The 24384-nt window shown below is 41.9% G+C and overlaps 1 protein-coding gene across 1 annotated transcript; it reads right to left on the reverse strand.

Moving 5' to 3' along the window:
- Positions 21176-23377, reverse strand: LOC104742075. Its single transcript, XM_010463034.2, has 5 exons — positions 23067-23377; positions 22749-22822; positions 22111-22240; positions 21723-22007; positions 21176-21605 (listed from the first exon to the last, which is right to left on the reverse strand). Exons 1-5 carry the CDS (start codon positions 23178-23180, stop codon positions 21360-21362), a joined length of 849 nt encoding a protein of 282 aa, XP_010461336.1. The 5' UTR covers positions 23181-23377; the 3' UTR covers positions 21176-21359.

Raw genomic sequence — 24384 nt, forward strand, 5'->3', positions numbered from 1 at the left:
AATTACTTGGCATGACACTAGCCAAATAAAAACTCTCACTCTCTCTGGAACCCTATACTCCACACCCTATCATAAAACAGACTCATGTTCTTCCCTCGACATACCTCTCGCGTCAACAAATCATAAGCTGTCTTGACCGTGAACCGACCATCTGATGTCTCCCCCCATGCTAGCGATCTCTTGCGCCTGTCACATTATCCACCACCACCGCTGCTAACTCTAATCGCTGATTCTCTGAGACATAAGGTAGAACTTGAGACAACATCCACCCTCTCCCCTCCTGCCAAAGATCCTAGACTGTAAGCATAGCATAGTCAGGAGGGAGAGGTCTGCTAGCCAGTTCGATTAACGGTCTACTTGTCAACCAGCGGTCCGTCCAAAATTTTATTTGTCTACCATCACCAATGACCCAACTCAACCATTTAGTGACCACTTCTCTCAACCCTACCCCCACACTCCTCCAAGTTGAGGACCAATAACTCTTAGCCTGCATCCAGCGAGAATTGTGTAAACTCCCAGCTTTATATTTAGCTCGCACCACCCGAGCCCATAAACTAGTATGATCATGCAGCAGCCTCCATCCTACTTTAGCAACCATAGCTTTGTTCATATCAGCCGCGGATCGAATCCCTAGACCCCCTTCTGGTTTAGGTCTGCAAACCTGGTTCCACGAGACTAAGTGAATCTTCTTCTAATCAGATGTAGAGCCCCATAGAAACTCACGAGACAGCTTATCCAGTCTATCCAGCGTAGATATAGGTAACTTAATAATGTTCATCGTGTGTGTAGGTAACAACAACTCCTTTGTCAAGGTAAGTTGTCCCGCAAAGCTTAACGTCTTCCCTTTCCAACCAGACAAACGAGATGAAACCTTCGCAAGCACCTCACCAAACATGTCTTTATTTATTCTTTTTTACAGAATTGGCATTCCCAAATATTTTCCCAAACTCTTTATTTGACTTGATACCACTTTCAATGCTAATCTAGGCACCCAACTCACGAGAGACATTCTTAGAAAAGTAGATTGTGGATTTCTCCAAACTAACTTTTTGACCAGATGCCTAACAGAACCTCTCTAACACTTTTCTCACCACTCGAACTTGCGCAACAGATGCTTCAGAAAACAATATTAAATCATCAGCAAAGCAAATATGTGATAGTTTAGGTCCTCCAACAGATAAACTTATCGGTTTCCATGCTTTCTTTCCACTTCCTCCTCAATCAAGTGACATAACCTCTCCATGCAAAGTACAAATAAGTACGGAGATAAGGGATCACCTTGTTTGAGTCCTCTAGATGGTTTAAACGGCTTTGTCTGCTCACCATTCCATAACAATCGCATAGAAGGACCTGTTACACATCTCATAATCCAAGCCACCCACTCAGCCGAGAGACCACAAGCCTTTAGCGTATCCTCCAAAAAGTCCCATCTAATTCGATCATACGCCTTTTCCAAATCGAGTTTTAAGAACATCCAACCCTTCTTCCCTTTCTTACGACGTATTGAATGTACATCGTCTTGCACCACCACAATGTTATCTGTGCTCAAATGTCCCGGAATAAAACTCGATTGTGCAGGACCAATGAGCTTTGAAATAACTCCCTTCAATCTGTCCACCATCGTTTTGGTTATGATTTTGAACAGCACATTACATAAACTGATGGGTCTGAACTGCGTAATCCTCTCCGGTGTCGCCAACTTAGGAACAAGTACCACAAGAGCATCATTTGTTTCCGGAGGGAGAGACTCTGTCCGAAAAAACTCCAACACAAACCGCAAAACTGACTCACCTACTACATCCCAACTCTGTTGATAGAATATAGGTTGAAAGTCATCCAGCCCAGGAGCTTTAAAACCCCCCATACTACGGACTGCCTTCTCCACCTCTACCGCTGAAAAGGACTTATTTAAGTAGCCCCTCTCCGCCATGGTCAGACAGGTAAACCCTTCTCTTGGTAACTGGTCCCATCCAAGTTCACATCATCCAAAGAGTACAACTTACTAAAATAATCAACAACAAGCTTCTCAAGATCCTCACCCTTAGAAATCCAGCAACCGGAATCATCCTTAAGCATGTCAATTCGATTTCTGCTCCTCCGTATAATCGTAGACGTATGAAAAAACCTCGTGTTGCGATCACCATGAACAATCCATCTCTCCCCTGATTTTTGAAACCAAAGTGTCTCCTCTTGCTCCAACACCGTATCAAATTCCTTCAACCAGACATCCTCTCGCATCAGCAACTCATCAGATTGATTTTGGTCAATCCTAATTTGCACTTGCTCCAACTCCCTTGCTAACTTCTCTTTACGCTTACTAATATCCCCAAAAATCTCACGGTTCCACTTCTCCAACCTCTGGCTTAGCTGTTTCAAAGCATCACGTGTACTAAGATCACGATTCCAAGAAGCTTCCAATAAATCTTTAAAACCTGGATGCTGCAACCAAGCAGCTTCAAACCGGAATGGTCTCCTATGGTAATTTGGGGCAACATCCGGTATAAGTTGCACATAGACTAGAGCATGATCAGACTCTCGAAATGGAAGATGTGTTAAAACCGCCTCCTGCCATTTCAAGCGAGCATGAGCACAGTAGAGTACCATGTATAGCCGCTTTGCCACAAAGAAATACTCAACTTTACCTCTCTTCCAAGTATACTTATTCCCCCAAAATCCCATATCAATCAGAGATAGCTCATTAATCCAGTCCCAAAAGCTAATGAGTCCGGTGATAAGAGTCAGTTCCCCCCAATCCTTTCATCAAGTCGTACTATCGTATTAAAATCCCCACCAATCACCATAGGTCCAACAACTTGACTCACCACCTCGCGTAGTCTATCCCACAAACCACTTCTCTGACTCACAATTGGTGCGGCATAAACTACAATCAGGTTCAACAACTCTGTCCCATTTACTATCTTCGCATGAATAAACTGAGCAGAAGAGTCCATAATAGTAACATCTCCTATACCCGAACGCCATAACAACCAGAGCCCTCCACTCTGGCCAACCGCATCAATACGAAACATATTTTCGAAACCTAGCCCCCGACAGATACGTCCTGCACGCTCACCCCCAGCATGAGTCTCAAAAATAGCTAAAACATTTGTATGGAATTTCTTCAAGAGATAACGGATTGACCTCATGTAGTTAGGTTTATTTGCCTTCCGGCAATTACACAATAACAAATTAATCATTACAAAGCAAATCACAACTAGAAAAGCCGAGGCAAAACCTTATTGAGCTTGGAGACCCGTCGACTCCTCCGACGACAGCCGACCCTCCGCCAAAGCAACATCGCTGGGAATAACAGCTAGTAGGTTACCAGAGTGAACCTCCATTAACGATTCAGTTTGCACACAATCTCCCCCATTCACTGCCGGTCCCTCTGCATCTCCGGTAACCACGACACCCCCACGTCTCCCCATCGCTGCCTTCTCGATGCGTAACCTCTCGCCATTAACAGTCATTTCAGTTTCCCCCTTTGTTGGACCGAAAATTAAGCCTTTCACGAGCTTATTCGATCTAGTACTATTGGGCTTAGAGACACCCTTCTCAGGCCTCTTAAAATTTTTCCCCTTCTTAAGTACATCGCCAGGCCCATTAACACTTTTCTCCACTGCAGCCCTAAAAACCACTACCTTAGCGTCCACGCCACTACCTCCTCGGGATATTTGATTCGAAACATTCATATTTTCCTTATTTGGTCCAATCAGAGATATCACTTCCCTTCTTTCAGGTCTTGCCAAATCCACCGCTATCCTTCCAAAAATATTCGACAGCGCAATATTTTCCTCATTACTTCCGTTCCATAATTCCCGAAGAGACTTTTCCTTTCCTACACCGCCACTGGCCACCATCAACTGACCCCCCTTCGGTCGATACTCCGGCTTTCTGTTTTTCTGCCTCACTTGGACAAAGACGTCATCCGAACGTTCCACCCTATTTGGAGCGTCCTTACTCGTTCCCACAGGGACAGAAACAACTTGTCGTTCTTGCACCTTCATAGGACATGAATGAACTAGATGTCCATACATTCCACATCCCGAGCAAATTGTATTCAATCCCTCATAAGCTACAAAGTATCTTTCTCCGTTAATCATCAATGGGCCCTTCAATGGTCTTTTGAGATTAACATCCACACAAATTCTCGCAAACCTTGCTCGATAAAAATTCATCGTTTGTAGATCGACTTTTACTGGATTCCCCAAACCCCTAGCAATCACCACTAGAATTTGCTTATGGTAAAAGTTCAACGGAATATTCGCCACCCTTACCCACACTGGTGTCGTATCAATCTCATCCCTCAACGAATCAAACTCTAGAGACCATGCCTAGACCAATAAGTAACTTCCAAAGATCCTCCAGGGTCCTCCTGTCAAAGCAGCCAAATACTCTTCCTCACTACCAAACCGTAATATAAAGAACTGCCATGGAAGATACTCCCCCAAACTTATTCTTTGCTTGCCCTCAACCAAACAATCAAGAACAAAGTATGGAAGAGAGGTGCGAAGATGGGGTCTCAGAACCTAAAACATGCTGAACAGAGTAGTTAGAATCAAGGTCCTTGTTTTAGTACTATGATGCATGGTGAAGGAACTTTATTTCTTTAATCTACACATGCAATCCTATCAATCATTCCCTTTAACATCCATTAACAGAGAACCGTGAATCAAGCTAAGCAATGCCATTGAATTCATTTGGCTAGGGTAAAAGGTCAGAGACATAGATGGTCTCCTTCTCAAGTGATATTATCAATACAGAGCAAGGTTGTCTCACGAAAAGGAGTTGAGCTTAAGAGAAGGCTAAAGGTTGAAACCAACTGATACATACAAGAGCAGCGCCCTGTCTACCCAAAGAACATTCCAAACCGAAGTTGGTCCTATTTCTACCCTTCATCAGAAACTTCATCTCAAACCCATTCTTTCATTCTTTAGATTTGGTCTTAGGAGGAGTTCACTTCTTATCTTTCTAGCGGATTGGGAAATCTTTATTATCAGTGAGGTTCTTTTTTTTTTCTTTTCTTCTAAGGACTCTAGACATCTTAAACATTTTACTTTCTTTTCTTTGTCTAATCTTTTCATTTTATGCCCATAACCAGTAACTCTTCTTACTTTGCTCAACCCATATCCTTTACTAGACTTGTAAACTTTGAAAACACATCTCCCTCCTTAAGACTTTCTACCCTTTACTTTTCTGCACAAATCCATACCCAATGCCCAAAATCGAGTTCTCACCTAGTCCTACTAGTGTGGATAACGCGAACTAGAACTACACAGGATCCTACTCTTGTTGGTTAGAACCTAACACTTTCTAACAAGCTCAACTCAGAAAAAGGCCTGACACTCAAGAATACAATTGGCTTGAAAGAAGGGTTGGTTAATGTTGCGGGGAACTGTTCCAAAGATGGGAATCAGCTACTTGGATTAACAAGGGTGGTAAAAAGGAGAAAGATAATCCAAGTATGTATGTGGTATCCATGAGTTCAATTTCAATGCATAACAAGATAATTGCAAGTCAAGATTAAGTTCAGGTAGATAGGGAATGATATCAATTCAAAACATGCTTCAATCTTACAATTTCAAGTTCAATCAACAAGCATCAAAGAACTAATAACAAGGGCCTTGATCCTATCCTATTGAATCCAACATGCTAACCTAGACTCAATCTTACAATCATCATCAACCCATATGCTAAATGCAACAACCCTATATGAATAAACCTAGACTCAATCCTAATATGCAAGTGCAAATTACATTAACACTCAGTTTTTGTGGAAATTGTCGATTTTTTTTTTTTTTTTTCATTTTCAAATTTTTTTGGTTTTTCTATGGAAATAGATGGATGCAAATTCAATCATGATATGATGCAAAAAATTGAAATAAGAATCACAAAAAAAACAACATCAGATACATCATCTCAAACCCTCCCCCAAACTTAAATTACACAGTCTCCTGTATAAGAAAATTTTTCAGGAGGATTTAAGAAGCACAACAGAACAATGCAGGAATGAAATTGTATATATAAGGGAAGGTAGGAGTACCTCAGTAGTAGAAGAAGGAGTCGGAGCTCGCCCAAGGAGTTGGTGCCTGATTCTGGTCCTTCACCGTGTTCGGGATCCACGGGAGTGACCGCAGCTGGTTGGTCGAGTTGCTGTTCAACCGCTTGCGTGTTCTGATACATGTTCGGCTGCTCGTCACACTGCATGTCATCGACTCTGGACTCTCCATGGTCCGATTCTAGCACAACTACCTCGGTAGGCGGATAATCGCCTTGATGTTCGACCTGCTGCTCAACCTCTTTCTCACCTTGAGCTGCGGAACGACGCGCTGATCGACGACTTGAAGAGGCTTTGGAACCATGCGAACCGCGTCTCTGTCCCTCCCTAGACTTGTGTGCAAGTGGCGTGAAGGAGCGGGTGAGGGTTGATGCTCCCGAGGCACATACGAAGATTGACGTGCTGGGGAGGGAACCAGAGAGAGTGTTCTCTGACGAGTTGGCTCGAGTGTCACGGAGGCGCGTCCCGGCATGGGTCTAGTGTCCTCGGGGATAGATCTAGGGACGACAGTAGTGGAAGTCGAGCAGCTAAACTTACGCATGAAGTTCGTCATTGTCTTGGTGAAGCTGCTGAACGCCTTGTCTCTGGCCTTCCCCCTTAGCCATTCTCGAGTCTGAGTACTTTTCAAAGTGAAACTGCTCTGGGCGGTACTCAACTTCGTCCTCCTCCATCGGGTCTGCTCCTGCTTCTGCAATCTCTACCCGCTGCACCTCATCCCAAGACTCGTAGAGAGTGTCCGTGGGAGGTATGAACTCTACATGTTCACCCCTCAAGATAGTAGTCAGTTCGACGCAAGGCAGGAGTAATCTCGAGGTGCCGACCTCCGGATGCACAAACTTGTAAATCAATCGTCCCTGCCTCAAACCCCTCTCTAGAGTGCGCAACTATCTAAGGTTATTCACGTCGATCCAGCGTGGTGGGTGTGGCTCAGATAGTAATGGAACACCAGCTGCCTCAAGAAACCATGTGGCCACGCCGCCCATATATATCACTCCGAGAGAGTGGTTGCTTTTGAGTCGCGAGACCCAAGTCTTGTATGACATCATGTAATTGATTAGGTAGAGCGAGACGGAAGTATTGGACGTGTCACCTTGCAGCTTGGTGCCATCCATTGCCGTGAATGAGAGTCCCTTGAGCGCTAGATCAATCATTTCAAGCTCGCCATTCGTGATGTATCCCTTAATCTCCTTGGCATAGAATGCATTGGCCACCGCCTTCTGGAAGTAACGCAACATTGGGCTTCTCAGGTTCAGCGCCTTCGTTTTTGACGAAGTGAATGTAAGCGTGCTCCCAATCGTCACCCAGAGTGTTGATAATTCGTGCCTATCGAACTGCAGCGTAGTCCCCGTTCCGCCGAGAAATCCAAAGATCTCTTCGATGGTTCTGAAAGTGAGGGTGTAGAACTGCCCATGAACGCGGAATGTAATGTACCCTAGCCCTCCATCGGACATCATGTCTGGCTCATCCGCGTATAAGTGCATCTCTAAAGTAGAGAGGAACTGGATAGTCTCCTCTTTGTATCCATTCTTAGGGGNTGCACCTCATCCCAAGACTCGTAGAGAGTGTCCGTGGGAGGTATGAACTCTACATGTTCACCCCTCAAGATAGTAGTCAGTTCGACGCAAGGCAGGAGTAATCTCGAGGTGCCGACCTCCGGATGCACAAACTTGTAAATCAATCGTCCCTGCCTCAAACCCCTCTCTAGAGTGCGCAACTATCTAAGGTTATTCACGTCGATCCAGCGTGGTGGGTGTGGCTCAGATAGTAATGGAACACCAGCTGCCTCAAGAAACCATGTGGCCACGCCGCCCATATATATCACTCCGAGAGAGTGGTTGCTTTTGAGTCGCGAGACCCAAGTCTTGTATGACATCATGTAATTGATTAGGTAGAGCGAGACGGAAGTATTGGACGTGTCACCTTGCAGCTTGGTGCCATCCATTGCCGTGAATGAGAGTCCCTTGAGCGCTAGATCAATCATTTCAAGCTCGCCATTCGTGATGTATCCCTTAATCTCCTTGGCATAGAATGCATTGGCCACCGCCTTCTGGAAGTAACGCAACATTGGGCTTCTCAGGTTCAGCGCCTTCGTTTTTGACGAAGTGAATGTAAGCGTGCTCCCAATCGTCACCCAGAGTGTTGATAATTCGTGCCTATCGAACTGCAGCGTAGTCCCCGTTCCGCCGAGAAATCCAAAGATCTCTTCGATGGTTCTGAAAGTGAGGGTGTAGAACTGCCCATGAACGCGGAATGTAATGTACCCTAGCCCTCCATCGGACATCATGTCTGGCTCATCCGCGTATAAGTGCATCTCTAAAGTAGAGAGGAACTGGATAGTCTCCTCTTTGTATCCATTCTTAGGGGTGTTCATGAGTCGCTCCAAATGGCATCGCCTAAATAGGTACTGAACATCCTCCTCAATCCCTAGTAGCTCCATCGTCTCAGGATGCGGATATCTTGTTCCACTAAATTCACACTGTTGGAACAGCTCATAATACTCCTTGGGAGTCAACTTCGTCTCGGTAGATTTCCATCTTACAGATTTCCTGGGAGCCTGTTCTGAGCGCGAATCAGGTTCCTCCTGTTCGTAATCACTGCCTTCCTCTCTTGAGTTAGAAGCTTGTGCCGGTATCTTTCCACGACTTTTGCTCTTTGTGAGCGAATTGGCCGGTCTGCTTGACCCTGCTGCTTGGCCTGAACCCCCAACAACTCCGTTGACCATGTTTTTCATTGCTAAGAAACACTTCGTCATAGACTTAGACGATGAGCGTTCTCCTGCCTTACAGCCATAGGCATCTCTCATTTCATCTATTAGCTCAGCACTCTTTCTGCTTCGCTGAGAAATCATAAACTCAAAGTTAAGCGTTAATATGTTAGTGCACAAATGACAAAAGCAATTATGAAGTTTTAAAACTTGAAAGTGCAAGGAGAGGATTATCCGATCGAGTGGATGACAAGATGGTGGTCGACTCGATTTGTTTGGCGGAGGAGAGAATCGAGAGTGGCTCGATTGTGTTCAAAAGGATGGGCGTTGAAGATAGCTCGATTGAGGGTTTGAGAACGGGTCGATTGAGGGAGGCTTCGATGGCTCGATTGGCGGTGTGAGAACGGCTCGATTGAGTGGTTGGGAAGGTCGGTTTGAGTGGTGTTGTTGAAGATGGCTCGATTGAGTTCAACGGATGCCGGCTCGACTGAGTGGGGGAGGACGACGACGGATCGAGTGGAGGTGTGATGAACTCGTCAGTCGCTGGAGTGAGGCTGGTCGGCGACAACGGGAGAATGTGTACGTTCGTCGAATCGAGTCAAGCTTGATGACGTTGGTCGAGTGGAGCTTAGGGGTGAGAGCTCGAGCGGCGAGGAGGCTTATTTGGTCGGGTGTGATGTGCAGCGACGGCGAGAACAGCTGTGTGAGTTGGTGGTGGTTTCTTCGTGAAATTGAGCAAAGGGAGAGTGAGAGTGACGAGAGTGATTGAGTAATGGTTGGTGGGTGAGAGTAAAAGAGAGATGAGAGAATATCCAAATAGAAGGAGAGTTGTGAGGGTGTAGTGGGTTGATGGGACAAAAGGATAACATGTTTGGTGAGAGGGGGCAGGGGATGGGAGAGAGTGACATGATGGGCAAGTGAGTTTGTGAAAAGAGGGGGGGGGGGACAAGGTGATTTCGTGGGTGGTGGAAAAAGAAGAAGGAAGTAGGGTCGCGAACTGTAAAGATTCCTTCTCTATATATTTTTTTTTTGTTCTGAGTAACACCAACACACTTTGTCTGACTCTCCCTTTCTTTTGATTTTTCTGTATCCTCTATTTCTTCTGTAAACCTTATCTTGCTCAGCTTTACTCCAAACTCACTCTTTGATTGTCACTATCACTTTTCCTTTTTCGTTGTCCGTACTCCTTTCTGTAGACTCCTGAACACATAGAAAACCAAAAACAAAAATCAAAAACAAAAAGATCCTAAAGAATATTTACAGTGATAGCTTTGGGACTTCCTCTCAAATGAGCTTGTTTAAAGTCCGTAGCTTGACTTTTCATCTTTTTATGCCTTTTGGGGTTCATAGAGGAGCACAGAAAACCCCTCTGGTCGGACTTGATCAGCTAAATATTTCTTGACTCTCTGACCATTTATAGTGTACTCGCTACCATCTTTGTTCAGAAGAGTGATGGCTCCGAATGGCAGAACTTCCTTGACATCAAAAGGTCCAGACCACCTTGACTTAAGCTTTCCAGGAAAAAACTTAAGTTTGGAGTTGAAAAGCAAAACCTGATCTCCAGTCTTGAGCTCATTGACAACAATTTTCTTATCATGAAAATTCTTGGTTCTTTCTTTGTAAATCTTTGAGCTCTCAGAGGCATCAAGTCAGATTTCTTCCAACTCATGTAGATCAAGAGTTCTCTTAGCTTAAGCTGTATTAATATCCAAGTTCAGCAATTTGATAGCCCAAAGCGCCTTCTATTCAACCTCCACAGGGAGATGACATGCTTTACCATATACCAACTGGAATGGTGTTCTGCCTATTGGCGTCTTGAATGCTGTTTTGTACGCCCAGAGAGTCTCGTCCAGCTTGACAGACCAATCTTTCTTCGAAATCCCGACAATCTTTGACAGAATACCCTTGATTTGTTTGTTCGAAACTTCAACCTATCCGCTGGTCTGAGGGTGATACATAGTAGACACCTTGTGCTTGACACCGTATTTCTTCAGCATGCTTTCAAACACCTTGTTGATGAAGTGAGTTCCCCCGTCACTGATCACTGCTCTGGGTATCCCATACCTTGGAAAAATTATACTTTTGAACAGTTTCAGAACAACCTTGTGATCATTGGTAGGACTGACAATGGCTTCAACCCACTTAGAAACATAATCAACTGCCACCAGAATATAGACATTACCATTTGATGGAGGGTTGAAAGGTCCCATGAAGTCTATGCCCCAAACATCAAATATCTCTACTCCACGATCGGATTCTGAGGCATCTCGTTTCTCCTTGTGGTGTTGCCCATCCTCTGACAAGCATCACACTTGGTGATGAAGCTATTAATGTCCTTGAATAAGGTTGGCCACCAGAGACCCGATTGAAGAACTTTCTGAGCTGTCTTGAACGTGGCAAAGTGACCTCCATAGGTGGAGCCGTGATAGTGCTCAAGCACTCCCTGTACTTCTCCTTCTGCTATGCATCTTCTGAACAGACCGTCAGGACCTCTCTTGTACAGATAGGGTTCATCCCAGAAGTAGTGGTTGACCTCTCTGAAAAACTTTTTCTTCCTGTAGGGATCCATGTCATCAGGAACTTCTCCACATACCTTGTAATTCACGACATCTGCATACCATGGTGCAGTCTCAGAAGTGATCGACATGCATCTGATTTTGAGGTTCTCAACCCCTGTGTCATGCATTCGCTCACAAACCTGGGCGACCAGAAGTTGTTCCTCAGGCATTGAGTCATCAATTGGAACAACATCTTCAATCCTCATTCTTGACAAGTGATCTGCAACTCCGTTCTCTATGCCTTTCTTGTCAACTATCTCCATGTCAAACTCCTGAAGTAGCAGAATCCATCTCAGCAGTCTCGGCTTGGTATCCTTCTTTGAATAGATGTGTCTCAAAGCAGCATGGTCGGTATACACTATGACCTTCGAACCCACAAGGTAACTCCTGAATTTTTCGAATGCAAACACAACTACTAGGAGCTCCTTCTCTGTGGTAGCATACCTTCCTTGAGTCTTGTCCAAGGTGCGACTTGCGTAGTAGATGACATGAAGCTTCTTGTCAATAAGCTGTCCTAGAACAGCTCTAACTGCGAAGTCTGAAGCATCACACATGATCTCAAAAGGGTGATCCCAATTTGGAGCTTGTACTATGGGTGTTGAAACCAACGCCTCCTTGATCTTGCTGAAGGCTTCCAAACATGCCGCATCGAATTCTAACTCAACCTCCTTGCACAGCAACCTTGTTCGTGGTCTTGCAATTTTTGAGAAGCCCTTGATGAATCTTCTGTAAAACCCAGCATGTCCCAAAAAACTTTTGATGTCCTTCACTGTCTTAGGCGGTTGAAGCTGAACCATGACCTCAATCTTAGCTTTGTCAACTTTAATTCCTTTCTCAGAAATTTTTTGTCCCAGAACGATCCCTTCTTCAACCATGAAGTGGCACTTTTCCCAGTTCAACACCAGGTTCGTCTCCTCACAACACGTCAATACCCTGCGCAGATTTAACAAACAGGAGGAGAAAGTGGAACCGTATACAGAAAAGTCATCCATAAACACTTCCACTGACTCCTCAATCAAATCCGAGAAAATCGATGTCATGCACCTTTGAAAGGTGGCAGGAGTATTGCACAAAGCAAATGGCATGCGTCTGTAGGCAAAAGTGCCATAAGGACAAGTAAATGTTGTTTTTTCCTGATCATTTGGGTGGATAGGGATTTGAAAGAATCCACTATACCCATCAAGGAAACAGTAATAAGGATGACTAGCTAGTCTCTCTAACATTTGATCAATGAAAGACAGAGGAAAATGATCTTTCCTAGAAATAGCATTCAACTTCCTATAATCAATGCACATCCTATGTCCTGTGATGGTCCTAGTTGGGATTAACTCATTTTTTTCGTTTTTTATCTCAGTTATGCCTCCCTTCTTAGGTACACAGTGCACTGGAGATACCTAAGTACTATCAGNATGCAAGGATGAGGGAGATGTCGGAACCCTTAAACCTTGTAAGACCCAACCTCTTAGCCACAGAGAATGGCATCAGATTAACTGAAGCGCCAAGGTCACATAGACACCTATCGAACGACATATGTCCAAGGGAGCAAGGTAGAGNGGAGAGTTTTGAGTTCTACTTTTGGAGCTTTCAGTTCCGACCAATCGTCAGCATGGGAGTCTGGAATGATCATGGTCGAGTGGGAGGGGTGCGAATCGAACGAGCAGGAATTCCGTGTCTCGATTCGGGTCTTGTCGTCGGTCGAGTGGGAGATATCACGTTCTGAACTTTCTGTCTCAACTGCACGTACCTCCTCTGCGTCAGATAGCTGCCCGAGTTCCTCTTATCCATCCGTTTCTCTGTGGAAATCTAGCAGATTCTTGTAACAAGTGGTCTCCTCATGCAGGAACCCTTCTTCTCCACCCTTGGTCAAAGCAATCTTGAGATGATCCTCCTCAGCTAATTCCTCCAACAACTCATCAGCCAATTTATCCATCTCTTCAATGTAGAAGACTTGTCCTCTTATCGTTGGCTTCTTCAAGGTATCCTTGATGTCAAAATTCATAGTGAAGTCGTCGCCCAGATTGAGGTCAATCTTGCCATTTCTGACATCAATGATGGCTCCAGCAGTCGCCAGGAATGGTCTTCCTAAGATCAGAGGATCTTTTGGTTCTTCATCCATCTCCAGAACCACAAAGTCGGTTGGCACTTCCACGTCTCTGATCCTGACAGGTAAGTCCTCTAAAATACCATGTGGAAGTCTCACTGATCTATATGCAAGGATGAGGGAGATGTCGGAACCCTTAAACCTTGTAAGACCCAACCTCTTAGCCACAGAGAATGGCATCAGATTAACTGAAGCGCCAAGGTCACATAGACACCTATCGAACGACATATGTCCAAGGGAGCAAGGTAGAGTGAATGATCCAGGATCTTTGAGCTTCGTGGGTACAATCTTCTTCTGGATGATTGCACTGCACTCAAGACTTAGAACCACCATCCCTTGAACTTCTTTTGATCTCTCCATTACTAGGTCCTTGAGGAATTTCTGGTAGTGAGGAACAATTGCGAATGCATCCAGCAATGGCATCCTCAACTCAATCTCCTTGACTTGTTGTTCGAACATAGCTTTGTATTTCTCAGTAAGTTGCTTCTTAAACCTCACCGGGAATGGTAGAGGAGGCTTGTATGGTGGAGGTATGAATCTCGCAGGTTTGTCATCAGGAACAACAAGTTCCTTAACAGCTTTAGGTTCGGACTGCTTCACTGGCTCGAATGGATCTTTGACTGCTTCGACTGGGTTCTCCATCTGAGCGTCATCCTGAACAAAATCCTCCCCATCTAATTTTTCACTGTCCTCAGTGACGTCGGGAACTCCCTGTCTGGGAGGCAATGTTTTCCCACTTCTCAGCGTAATTGCATTTGCAAACTCCTTGGGATTCTGAACAGCTTTCCCTAGGTATTGGCCAGAGTTTGGTGCAGAAGTAGAAGCAGATTGGCCTTCCATATACCTTATCTTTGAGTTCAGGGCTTCGAATTTGGCGTTCAGATCATTGTAGGAACATTTCATCCTATTACTAAGATCAGCAAACTTTTTAGCAGTATCCATAGATCCGCTAGCTTGACCCTAAAGAAGTTGTTGCATCATGTGCTTCATTTCTTGATCTGGGGTTGGAGTAGGCTGAACTGGTTGAGGGCGGAATCCTGGCGGTGGTCCTGATGGAGCCTGGTAACCTTGCTGGATTTGTTGTTTGGGAACGAATCCCGGATTGTAGGGCACAAAAGGTTTTTGTTGACCTTGTTGTTGTTGTTGAGGCGGATACACCTGTACTTGTGGATTGGCAACATTGTTACTTCGGTAAGACAAATTGGGGTTTGCCTTGTCTTGGTTGTAACCTTTGTTGTACCCACCCTGATTCTGGACATAGCTGATCTCCTCAGTCTGCTCACCCTCCCCATCTGGAACTTGGAAAGGGTAATCCTCAGATACAAAGTGGACGCTCCTCAACTGGCTTAGCAAGATACGGTCAAGCTTCTCATTGACATTCTTGAAGTCTTTCTTGTACTTCTCCTCAGACCCAGCGTCACCGCGAACTGTGCGGTCATAGTCTTCATTGTAGTTGCTGTCAGACTGAGCGAGATTCTCCACCAGTTGCCATCCTTCCTCTACGTCTTTGTTCAGAAAATTACCATTAGAAGCAGTGTCAAGCAGCATACGGATCTTTGGTAGTACACCACGGTAGAGAGTGCTCAGTAGTGACTCGTTGCTGAAACTATGGTGTGGACACTGGCTATGGTAACCCTAGAAACGCTCCCAGGCTTCACATAATGATTCTAAGCTCTTCTGAGTGAAGCTGGAAATCTCATTCCTGAGACGTGCTGTTCTGAGTTTGGAGAAATACTTGGCCAAGAATGCTTTCTTGTAACCATACCAGGTGGTGATTGATCCCTTGGGGAGGTTTTTCTCCCATTGATGAGCGTTGTCTCCCAGGGAGAATGGGAAAAGGCGCAACTTGTAACCATCCTCACTCACCCCGTTGATCTTGGTGAGACTGCACAGGCGGTCGAACTCGTCCAAGTGGTCGAGTGGATCCTCCATAGGCAACCCGTGAAACTTGTTTCCTTGGATCATGGAGATGAGACCACTCTTGATTTCGAAGTTGTTGTTCTGCACGGCGGGATGGACGATTCCAGCACGCTTAGTATGAGTGTTCGGTGCATCCCCAGCACCAATGTGTCGCGGTCCCGAATGTGGTCCATTCGGTTGTTCCATTGTGACGGGTGCGGGATGATCAGTGAGTTGTCGAGCTTGTCGTGGTCATTGTAACCGATTGATATCGTCGATAGCAGGAAGGAGGTTTTGATGTTCTCTTTATCTGGTGTGCATGCAACGTTGCAATCAACAGGTTCCTGAGATGCAAAACAAACAAGCAGACAACCAAAAGAAGTCAGTACTCAGAATGATAAGTGGGATAGAACTTAATCTTGCAAAACTTGAAATCTTAAATGTAACAAAACAATTCCCAAATGGCAACGACGCCAAATTGATACTAGGATTTTTGTATGTCTATCCTAGCAGGTTCAATTAACCTTATGCAGTTGTAATACTTAAGTTGTCAATCCAGTTGGGAAACTTTACTATCGCTCAAGATGCAATCAGGATTTCACAAGTCAAGCCAATTCAAAGAGAGTGTTTTTATCTAACAATCCTAGAATTATGAAAATACAAAACGGAAATTGACTACAGAACTAGAAACAAAAATGTATGGCAAGAAGTAAACGAAAGTAAAAACGAAAACGATTCTAAGCATGAAGAAACGAAACAGTCTCAGGAATGTAATATCAATCAAGAATATAAAAGTCCTAAGGATGGGAGTAATTGATGTCGGTGGAGTATCCTAGTCTACATAGTGTTTAACATACGACAAGCAAACTATCCCTAAACAATGAACATCACAACTTAGCTAATCCAATCTCTTGGCAAAAGCTACTCAGACTCAACCACTTCCATACCTAGCTCTCGCTAGAGAAACATGGTCGAGCAGGCATGACAAACAAGTTCATTCACGTCAACAAACATCCTAGACAACTAATCTCTTAGGCTAGGAACGTAAGTCTCTGGCACTAGTTGGTCAGACATTTCATCAAACACCTTTTGGGTGNTGTCGAGCTTGTCGTGGTCATTGTAACCGATTGATATCGTCGATAGCAGGAAGGAGGTTTTGATGTTCTCTTTATCTGGTGTGCATGCAACGTTGCAATCAACAGGTTCCTGAGATGCAAAACAAACAAGCAGACAACCAAAAGAAGTCAGTACTCAGAATGATAAGTGGGATAGAACTTAATCTTGCAAAACTTGAAATCTTAAATGTAACAAAACAATTCCCAAATGGCAACGACGCCAAATTGATACTAGGATTTTTGTATGTCTATCCTAGCAGGTTCAATTAACCTTATGCAGTTGTAATACTTAAGTTGTCAATCCAGTTGGGAAACTTTACTATCGCTCAAGATGCAATCAGGATTTCACAAGTCAAGCCAATTCAAAGAGAGTGTTTTTATCTAACAATCCTAGAATTATGAAAATACAAAACGGAAATTGACTACAGAACTAGAAACAAAAATGTATGGCAAGAAGTAAACGAAAGTAAAAACGAAAACGATTCTAAGCATGAAGAAACGAAACAGTCTCAGGAATGTAATATCAATCAAGAATATAAAAGTCCTAAGGATGGGAGTAATTGATGTCGGTGGAGTATCCTAGTCTACATAGTGTTTAACATACGACAAGCAAACTATCCCTAAACAATGAACATCACAACTTAGCTAATCCAATCTCTTGGCAAAAGCTACTCAGACTCAACCACTTCCATACCTAGCTCTCGCTAGAGAAACATGGTCGAGCAGGCATGACAAACAAGTTCATTCACGTCAACAAACATCCTAGACAACTAATCTCTTAGGCTAGGAACGTAAGTCTCTGGCACTAGTTGGTCAGACATTTCATCAAACACCTTTTGGGTGTGGAAATGTCTCGAACCTAGTTCCAATTTATCAGAGGGAAACTAGTAATTCTAACACTAGTCCAGAAGGGAATCATACAAATCAAAGCTTAAACACCCTACATCCTAAGATCCTCCACCTAGTCTATCCCATCCCCAAGAACTTAACACTACTCAGATCCGGAAATCATCACCAAAGATACAATCCAGAAAACATTGAACAAAGCATAGTAGATAGATAGAAATGAGAAGAAAAACTTTGTAGAAGAAATCAAGTGCCAAAACTGAATAAACTCGGAGATGTCGGATTACAAGTCTCAGAGCGTTTTTTGGTGGCTAGGGCAAACCTTAGAAAAGAAAACGAGATAAAAGATAAGATGTCTCCAGCCAAGACTTAACCAAACTTATTTCTAGTAAAAACATGTAAATCCCTAAAACTTAAAACGACAAGGTTAAGCGTCGGTTTGGGAATCTCCTGAAGCGTGTAAGACAAAATGTCTTCCTGACATGTGCATCGAGTCGGAGTGGGCGACAGTGGCTCGTTTGAGTAAGTGAAAGTGGCTCGATTGCGCAGCGGAGAGTGGCTCGATTGCTTGGGTGAGAGTGGCTCGATTGGTGCCGCTGAGGCTGGCTCGATTGTTGCCGCTGAGAGTGGCTCGATTGGTGCCGCTGAGACTGGCTCGATTGGTGCCACTGAGAGTGGCTCGATTGCTTGGTTCGATCGTCTGCGTTTCCGACGTCTCCTAGACACCTGAAATACTCCGAAATGCACAATGTATGCAAGGATGATGCAAAAACTTCCTAAACATGCAAAGTGTATAAAAGAGGTTCTAAAATGATGCAAAAAGACTAGTTATCGTAGCTAAATGCATGACAAATACATGCTAAGGAGATGCAAAATATAGACATATCAAAGATCCATAATATGCATCAGAGAACTCGGTTTCCACATGTCCCTCAATCTTCGACTTAACACTGCTATCGGAACAGTTCGCGCGAGAACCTTGACCACCATACAGTTCTTCCACAAACCTCCTTCTCAATTGTGATCACCGGTTCCCCATCCGCCCCATTAGGGAACTCCAACCTCACTCTCTCCACAACAAACTCATCGCCAACCACCTCCTCCGGGACCAGTCTCCCTGTACTAGACTACCCATATCCTTCCTCACCCAGACTCCTGGCTTATCCGGTGGGTCACTCGGAGGCCGTTCCCTCTCACCAATATCCTCCATAGTTGCATCTCGCCAGCCATCCGTCGAAACCCTAGAATCGCCTCCAGAGCTCTTTTTTTTTTAATTTTTTTTTATGTGATGTACATTGTAATCAACATCTCTTTACTTAACTAACGAGAAATAAAAGAAAAAGAAAAAGATAGTATTTAGGGAAATTGCATTGTATAATCCAAAAAAACTTAAAAATTTATTCAGTAGCTATATTGACCATAAAAAAGTGATATAATGTGTATTTTATATAATAATCACAAGATTAATCCCCATTACCACCCTCTACCACCACTTCCTACCACCACTTCCGACCACCATTTTCGTCCACCGCCTTCAGCCACCACCTCTAGCCATCACCTCCGGCGGCCACCAACTTTGTTCATCACCAACTCTGGCGGCTGCCAACTACGACCACCACCTCCGACAGCCACCAACTCCGGCCATCTTTCTCCATCACCTTTATTCACCACCTCCAGCTACCACCACCTCCAATAAACCATCAACACCCCAATTGGTAATTTTTACTACCCTTTGTGTTATTTACTTAATATTTTGAATTAATGTGCTATATTCCTAAATATATTTTCAATTTTGGCTACCACACTAATTGAGAATTGCATTGTATAACCCAAAAAAAATTATAATTCAGCTATACTAACCATGAAAAGGTGATATAATGTGTATTTTATATAATAATTACAAGATTAACCCCTATTACCATCCTCTACCACTACTTCCGACCACCACCGCTGCCCACCACCACCGGCTACCTCTGGCCATCACCTCCGGCGGCCACCAACTCCGGTCATCACTTCCGGCCACCTCTGGCAGCCACCAACTCCGGCCACCACCTCCAACAGCCACCAACTTCGGCTACCTTCCTCCACCACCTTTCTTCACAACCTCCACCTCTGGCCACCTTCCACCCCCAGCCACCATCATCTCCGACCACCTTCCAGCACCACAACCAAACCATCAACACCTCAATTGGTAATTTTTACTACTCCTTATATTATTTACTTAACTAGGTTTTGAAACCACACTACGCGTGGGTTTATTTGATATATTTTGATAAAAATTATATATGATTGATTACGGTAATAAAATATTATCTCATAAAAAAAATTAAAATTAGTACTAATGAAAAAAATTAAATTTCAGATACACAATTTTTTAAAATATAAAAATCAGTTATGTTATAAAATCAAATCTGATAAAAAAAATCATAAATTTAACTTGACGTCCAAGCGAGGCAAATCAAACTGATGACCTCACATATCCTAAACCATTTTCTTTGACCACCAGTAAAACGAAACAATTTTATAATCATGATTTAACTCGTTTTCATATTTAATTGATCGCTACCACCTATCTTTTCGTGTTTTTTATTCAATGTTTTCTTATTCTTCATATTCTTTCTTGTCGTTTTCATTGTCAAATTTTGTGTTAATTGTCATCATAACTTTTACCGTTTGGTTCTTCGTTATACTCTTTTTCTTCTTCTTCCTCATCAACTTCTTCATATTCTCCACTGAAAAACCTTTTTTAGACTACCACACAACTTGTTAACCCATCAAACTCCAAGAACAAAATCATTTCTTTTCTCAAAAAATTTGTGAAATTCATGATTACCAGCATAGTCAACACATGCACCCAATTATTGACAATTTTATCCATATACTTATTTGGTTTTAGATCCACGCGTTTAGAAACTTCTCAAACCAAAATCCTTACTTGATTTATAATATTTTAAAAACATAATAAAATATACTAATAATTATTTATTTAATATGAATCATATGATATATAGAAATATGAGTACACTATAAGAACATATTAATTATAAATAAATAATATATTATATCATCAAATAATATCAACCGTATCATATTATCAAATAACCGTAACCGTTTAACCGTTTCTTAAACGGTTCTGGTTAAGGTTACAAAAATTTCTAACCATAACCGATGGTTAATAAACCTTAACCGTGACAACCGTACCCTGGTCATGCCAATGTATAGCTAATAAAACATGTGTGTTTGTCGTCCATCTTTCTTCTTTAAACCTCAAAATTTGACTCAAACATCAAATTAAGGTCTTGCAATGTCAATCATTATTCCTTAGACCCAAAAATAAAAAATTAATGAAAGAATATCAACTCATCTATAAAATCTTACACAAAAATATGTTTTACAGCTCATAAGAAATAAAAAGCACAAATGTAGATAAATAAGATAATTTATGTTTTGCATCAATATTTATAATATTTTAAACTTTTAAAAGGTTTCGAAATATAAAATTTGAACCTTTTAAAATTTTTAAATATTTATAATATTTTAACCTTTTAAAATTTAAAACTTATAATATTTAAAAACTTTTTAAAAGCTAAGAACTTTTAAAAGTTTTAATATTTATAATATTTAAACTTTTAAAATTTTTAAATATTATAATATTTTTTTGAAACTGTTTAAAGTTTTAATTTAATAAAAAAAAAACCAGATCAAACCAAATAAATTTTTTAACTTGGACGCCTGATAAATCAAGTTTTCCTGCTCATTCGTTGTTGGAAGCATATTAATCTTATTTATACCGGTTGTGAACCATTGTCTGTAAAAATCTAAACTCACAACAACAAATCAACTCCACAAAGTCCTAGGAGACCAGATTTAGCTTTCCGATAACAAATTCAGCAATAGTCCGATCGAAATTTGCCTATCTTGATCATTTCATAACCATCAAGCACACAAATCCGGAAACATTGAAAAAAAAAACATCCAAAAGTACATTATCTATTAATGATGATAAATAGTTAGAACCTTCTAAGTTTGTAGAGAAATTTTAATCTTGGGCTATATAATTATTATTGGTAGGGTTGGTTTAGACCAAGGCAATGCTGCTTTCTCCACCCGGTGGTTTGCGAATACCGCCAAAGTAGTCACGAGACTGAGCCTTTGCATCCGCAAATATGTCATTGCCACTTATCTCCTTCAACTTCGCGGTGCTTAGAAGCCTCTCAGCCGTGGCTGAAGATGGAGATGTAACATCCCCTTTGAATACATTGTTTCCCGACAAATCAGTAAACTTCCTGTCCGGAATCTTCTTGGCCGTCTTCAATTCCCCATCCTGCAAGAATTAGTGTAACTCTAAGTTATTAACAATGAGTAGAGAGAGCCAAGATCTTTTATATAATACTGATGATGAAACTTAGTTAAAAGAAATATAAGTTTAGAGAGTGTTTACAGGTTTGGTATCTGATTCTCCCAAGTCGAAGTTGTCTTTATAAGCCAAAGCACGAACAGTAGGACGTGCTTTGATCTCAGGTGGTGGAGCAAAGATGTTATGACCACTTAGTTCCTTACACTTAGCATCTGAGAATTGCTTATTAAGCTTAGCATCAGACTGAGACTCCAATGTACCACTGAGCTCACGCTGCTTCGCCACTTCTGGCACCGTCGCTGGCTTCTTCGGTGTAACAATCTCTTCTTCCCCAAACGAAATGTGACTCACAATTGGTGCTGGTGGTTGCTGAAACAATCCAAACGTACACACAAGAAAAGGTGATTAAAACAAACTACAAAATGTATCCAAATTCTCAAGAAGACAGGCACAAACAAAAAAAAACACAAACCTGGAATGTTCTTGTTTTGCCGTTTGTGGCCGGATTAGCACTTCCTGTCTCGGAATCATCATTTTCTTCATACACAGAGAAAATCCCACTCCCTGTGATCTCCTTCATCTTGTAATTTGAACAAGGCTTCCTACAAAACATGATTTTGAATATAACACAACCAAAACATTAACAACAAAAACTCTCCCAATATTAGTCTATCTATATACATAATACATGTCATAGTAAAAATTTCAGATCCATATTAAACCAAGTACAATAACCAATCTAAACCAGAAATAACCAGAGATTTATCGTACAAGTATCAATTCTATCAAATGACAAATTAGAGAAGCGTGAAGGATACGAAGTAGATCAAAAAGGGAAACTAGAATTGAAAAGATACCAAAAATGCTTACTAATTAAGGACATTAATTATGGAAATTAAAAAAAAAACTCTCTCCTACCATACCATTAAGAAAAAAAAAAACGACAGAACAGAATCACTCATCGGTTAACAGATTCTTCGTACTTATTGTTCCGCATTTATTATACATTATCAAATCAAAAACAGTACCGTTTTTGTTTTTTGTTCGTCGATTCATATTTTCGAATTCTGTAAAATAAAAAAATTAAAAAAAGGATCAGATCTCTCTCACCTCTTGTTCAAGCTCTCAATTTCTTCATCTGTGACTTGTCCTCCAAACACCACTTTGCTGATTCCATCCGACGGCTGTAATTAATTCCCACAATTTCAAATCAAAATCAAATCCGTAGATCGCGAAATTAACAAAATTGAGTGAAACGGCTGAGATTGTTTTCCCCCAATTTCAAAATTTGAAAAAGAAAAAAATAAAAATAAGAAACGAATCAAAAAAATTCAAACTTGTAGATGGCGAAATTAGTAGTAAATTGTAAAAAGAAATAAATCCGATGGCTGAGATCATTCGAAACTAACTGAATTAGGTTTAAGGTACCTGATGCGATCTAGCAGCGGAGCGAGCGGGAGACTCAAACGGTTGATTCTCCGGCCAAGTTAGTAGATCCGCCGTCGACATGTGTGGTTTCCTAACCGGTGTGTTTTTCTCCATCTTTCTACTTCTTCACCAAACAAATCTCCCAAGGAAAAAAAAAGAGAGAAATCTTCGATTGCAACAACAATGGTGATCGAGTAAAACAAAAACACAAGGAAGCGTATGTATAGAGAGAGAGAGAGAAAAGAGTGGAGTGGTAGCTACTCTTCTTCTATTTCAAAAACCTTTTTTTAAAAAAATTACTCTGTATTATTATACACTGTGACACAGAGGATTACTAACTCTTGTCTTTGTAACCTTACTGGTGGAATATTTGAATCAAGTACCGCCTTTGATCTTATTGGATTTAAAAGAATTTAAAAAAAATACTTTAAATTATTCTATTGGCATGTGATCACCTCTTTTGTGTTCTCAACAGGTGTCGGTTTTAGTTGGAGAATTCTCCTACTGTAGCCGGTTTTGCTTCTTTTAAATTTTTTTGGGTTGTTTTGTTTGTTTGGGAGTACACATGGATAGCCCTGGGATTTCGGTTTATTCGGTTCGGTTAATTCAGTTTTCGGTTTATTTTGATATTTGAAAATGTTACCGAACCTAACCAAAATAAAATTCGGTTCGGTTACTTCGGTTTTCGGTTAATTTTCGGTTTTCAGAATTAAAACCGAAATTTTGTCTACTTTTGTTAAAAAAAGACTATTGGGCCAGTTATGAGAACAAAAGTTTTGGACCAGTTTAACTTTGAGAACTGGGCTTAAAAAAAAAATTAGGCCTATTAGCAAAAAGAAAAAAAAAACATATTTGAGATTTTTGTGAGCAAATCGACGAGCTTCCTCTGACGAATCGACGAGCTGGAGACACACCGGCGACAAAACCTTTTAGGCGAACCTCGCAGATCCGACAAATGATATGAAGAAGAAGATAAAAGATATCCGAAAGAAAGAAAAAGAAGAAGAAGAGATCGAATGAAGAGGAGGAAGAAGAACAACAACAAGAAGAAGGAGAAGGATAAGAAGAAGAAGAAGAAGGAGGAGGAGATAAACAAGGATAAGAAGAAAAATAATAAGAAGGAGAAGTAGAAAAGTTCATGTCAATATGTCATCGAAGAGTAGGAATCGAGATTCACAACGGCTATTAGGTTAAGTTTGATTAGAATTAGAAAAAAGTAGGGTTTTGTTTTTGTTTCGGTTAACCGATCGGTTAAGGCGAACCGAACCGAAATAACCGAAAACCGAATACCCAAAATAATTTCTACCGATCGGTTATG

This window comes from Camelina sativa, chromosome 14 (assembly GCF_000633955.1).
Source record: "Camelina sativa cultivar DH55 chromosome 14, Cs, whole genome shotgun sequence".
In the NCBI taxonomy this organism is placed as follows: Eukaryota; Viridiplantae; Streptophyta; class Magnoliopsida; order Brassicales; family Brassicaceae; genus Camelina; species Camelina sativa.

Coding starts and splice junctions, on each gene's coding strand:
- LOC104742075 (XM_010463034.2), bottom strand. CDS start 23,180: ATGGAGAAAAACACACCGGTTAGGAAACCACACATGTCGACGGCGGAT. Junction 22,823..23,066: donor CCGCTGCTAGATCGCATCAG/GTACCTTAAACC, acceptor AATTAATTACAG/CCGTCGGATGGAATCAGCAA. Junction 22,008..22,110: donor GCAAAACAAGAACATTCCAG/GTTTGTGTTTTT, acceptor GGATTGTTTCAG/CAACCACCAGCACCAATTGT.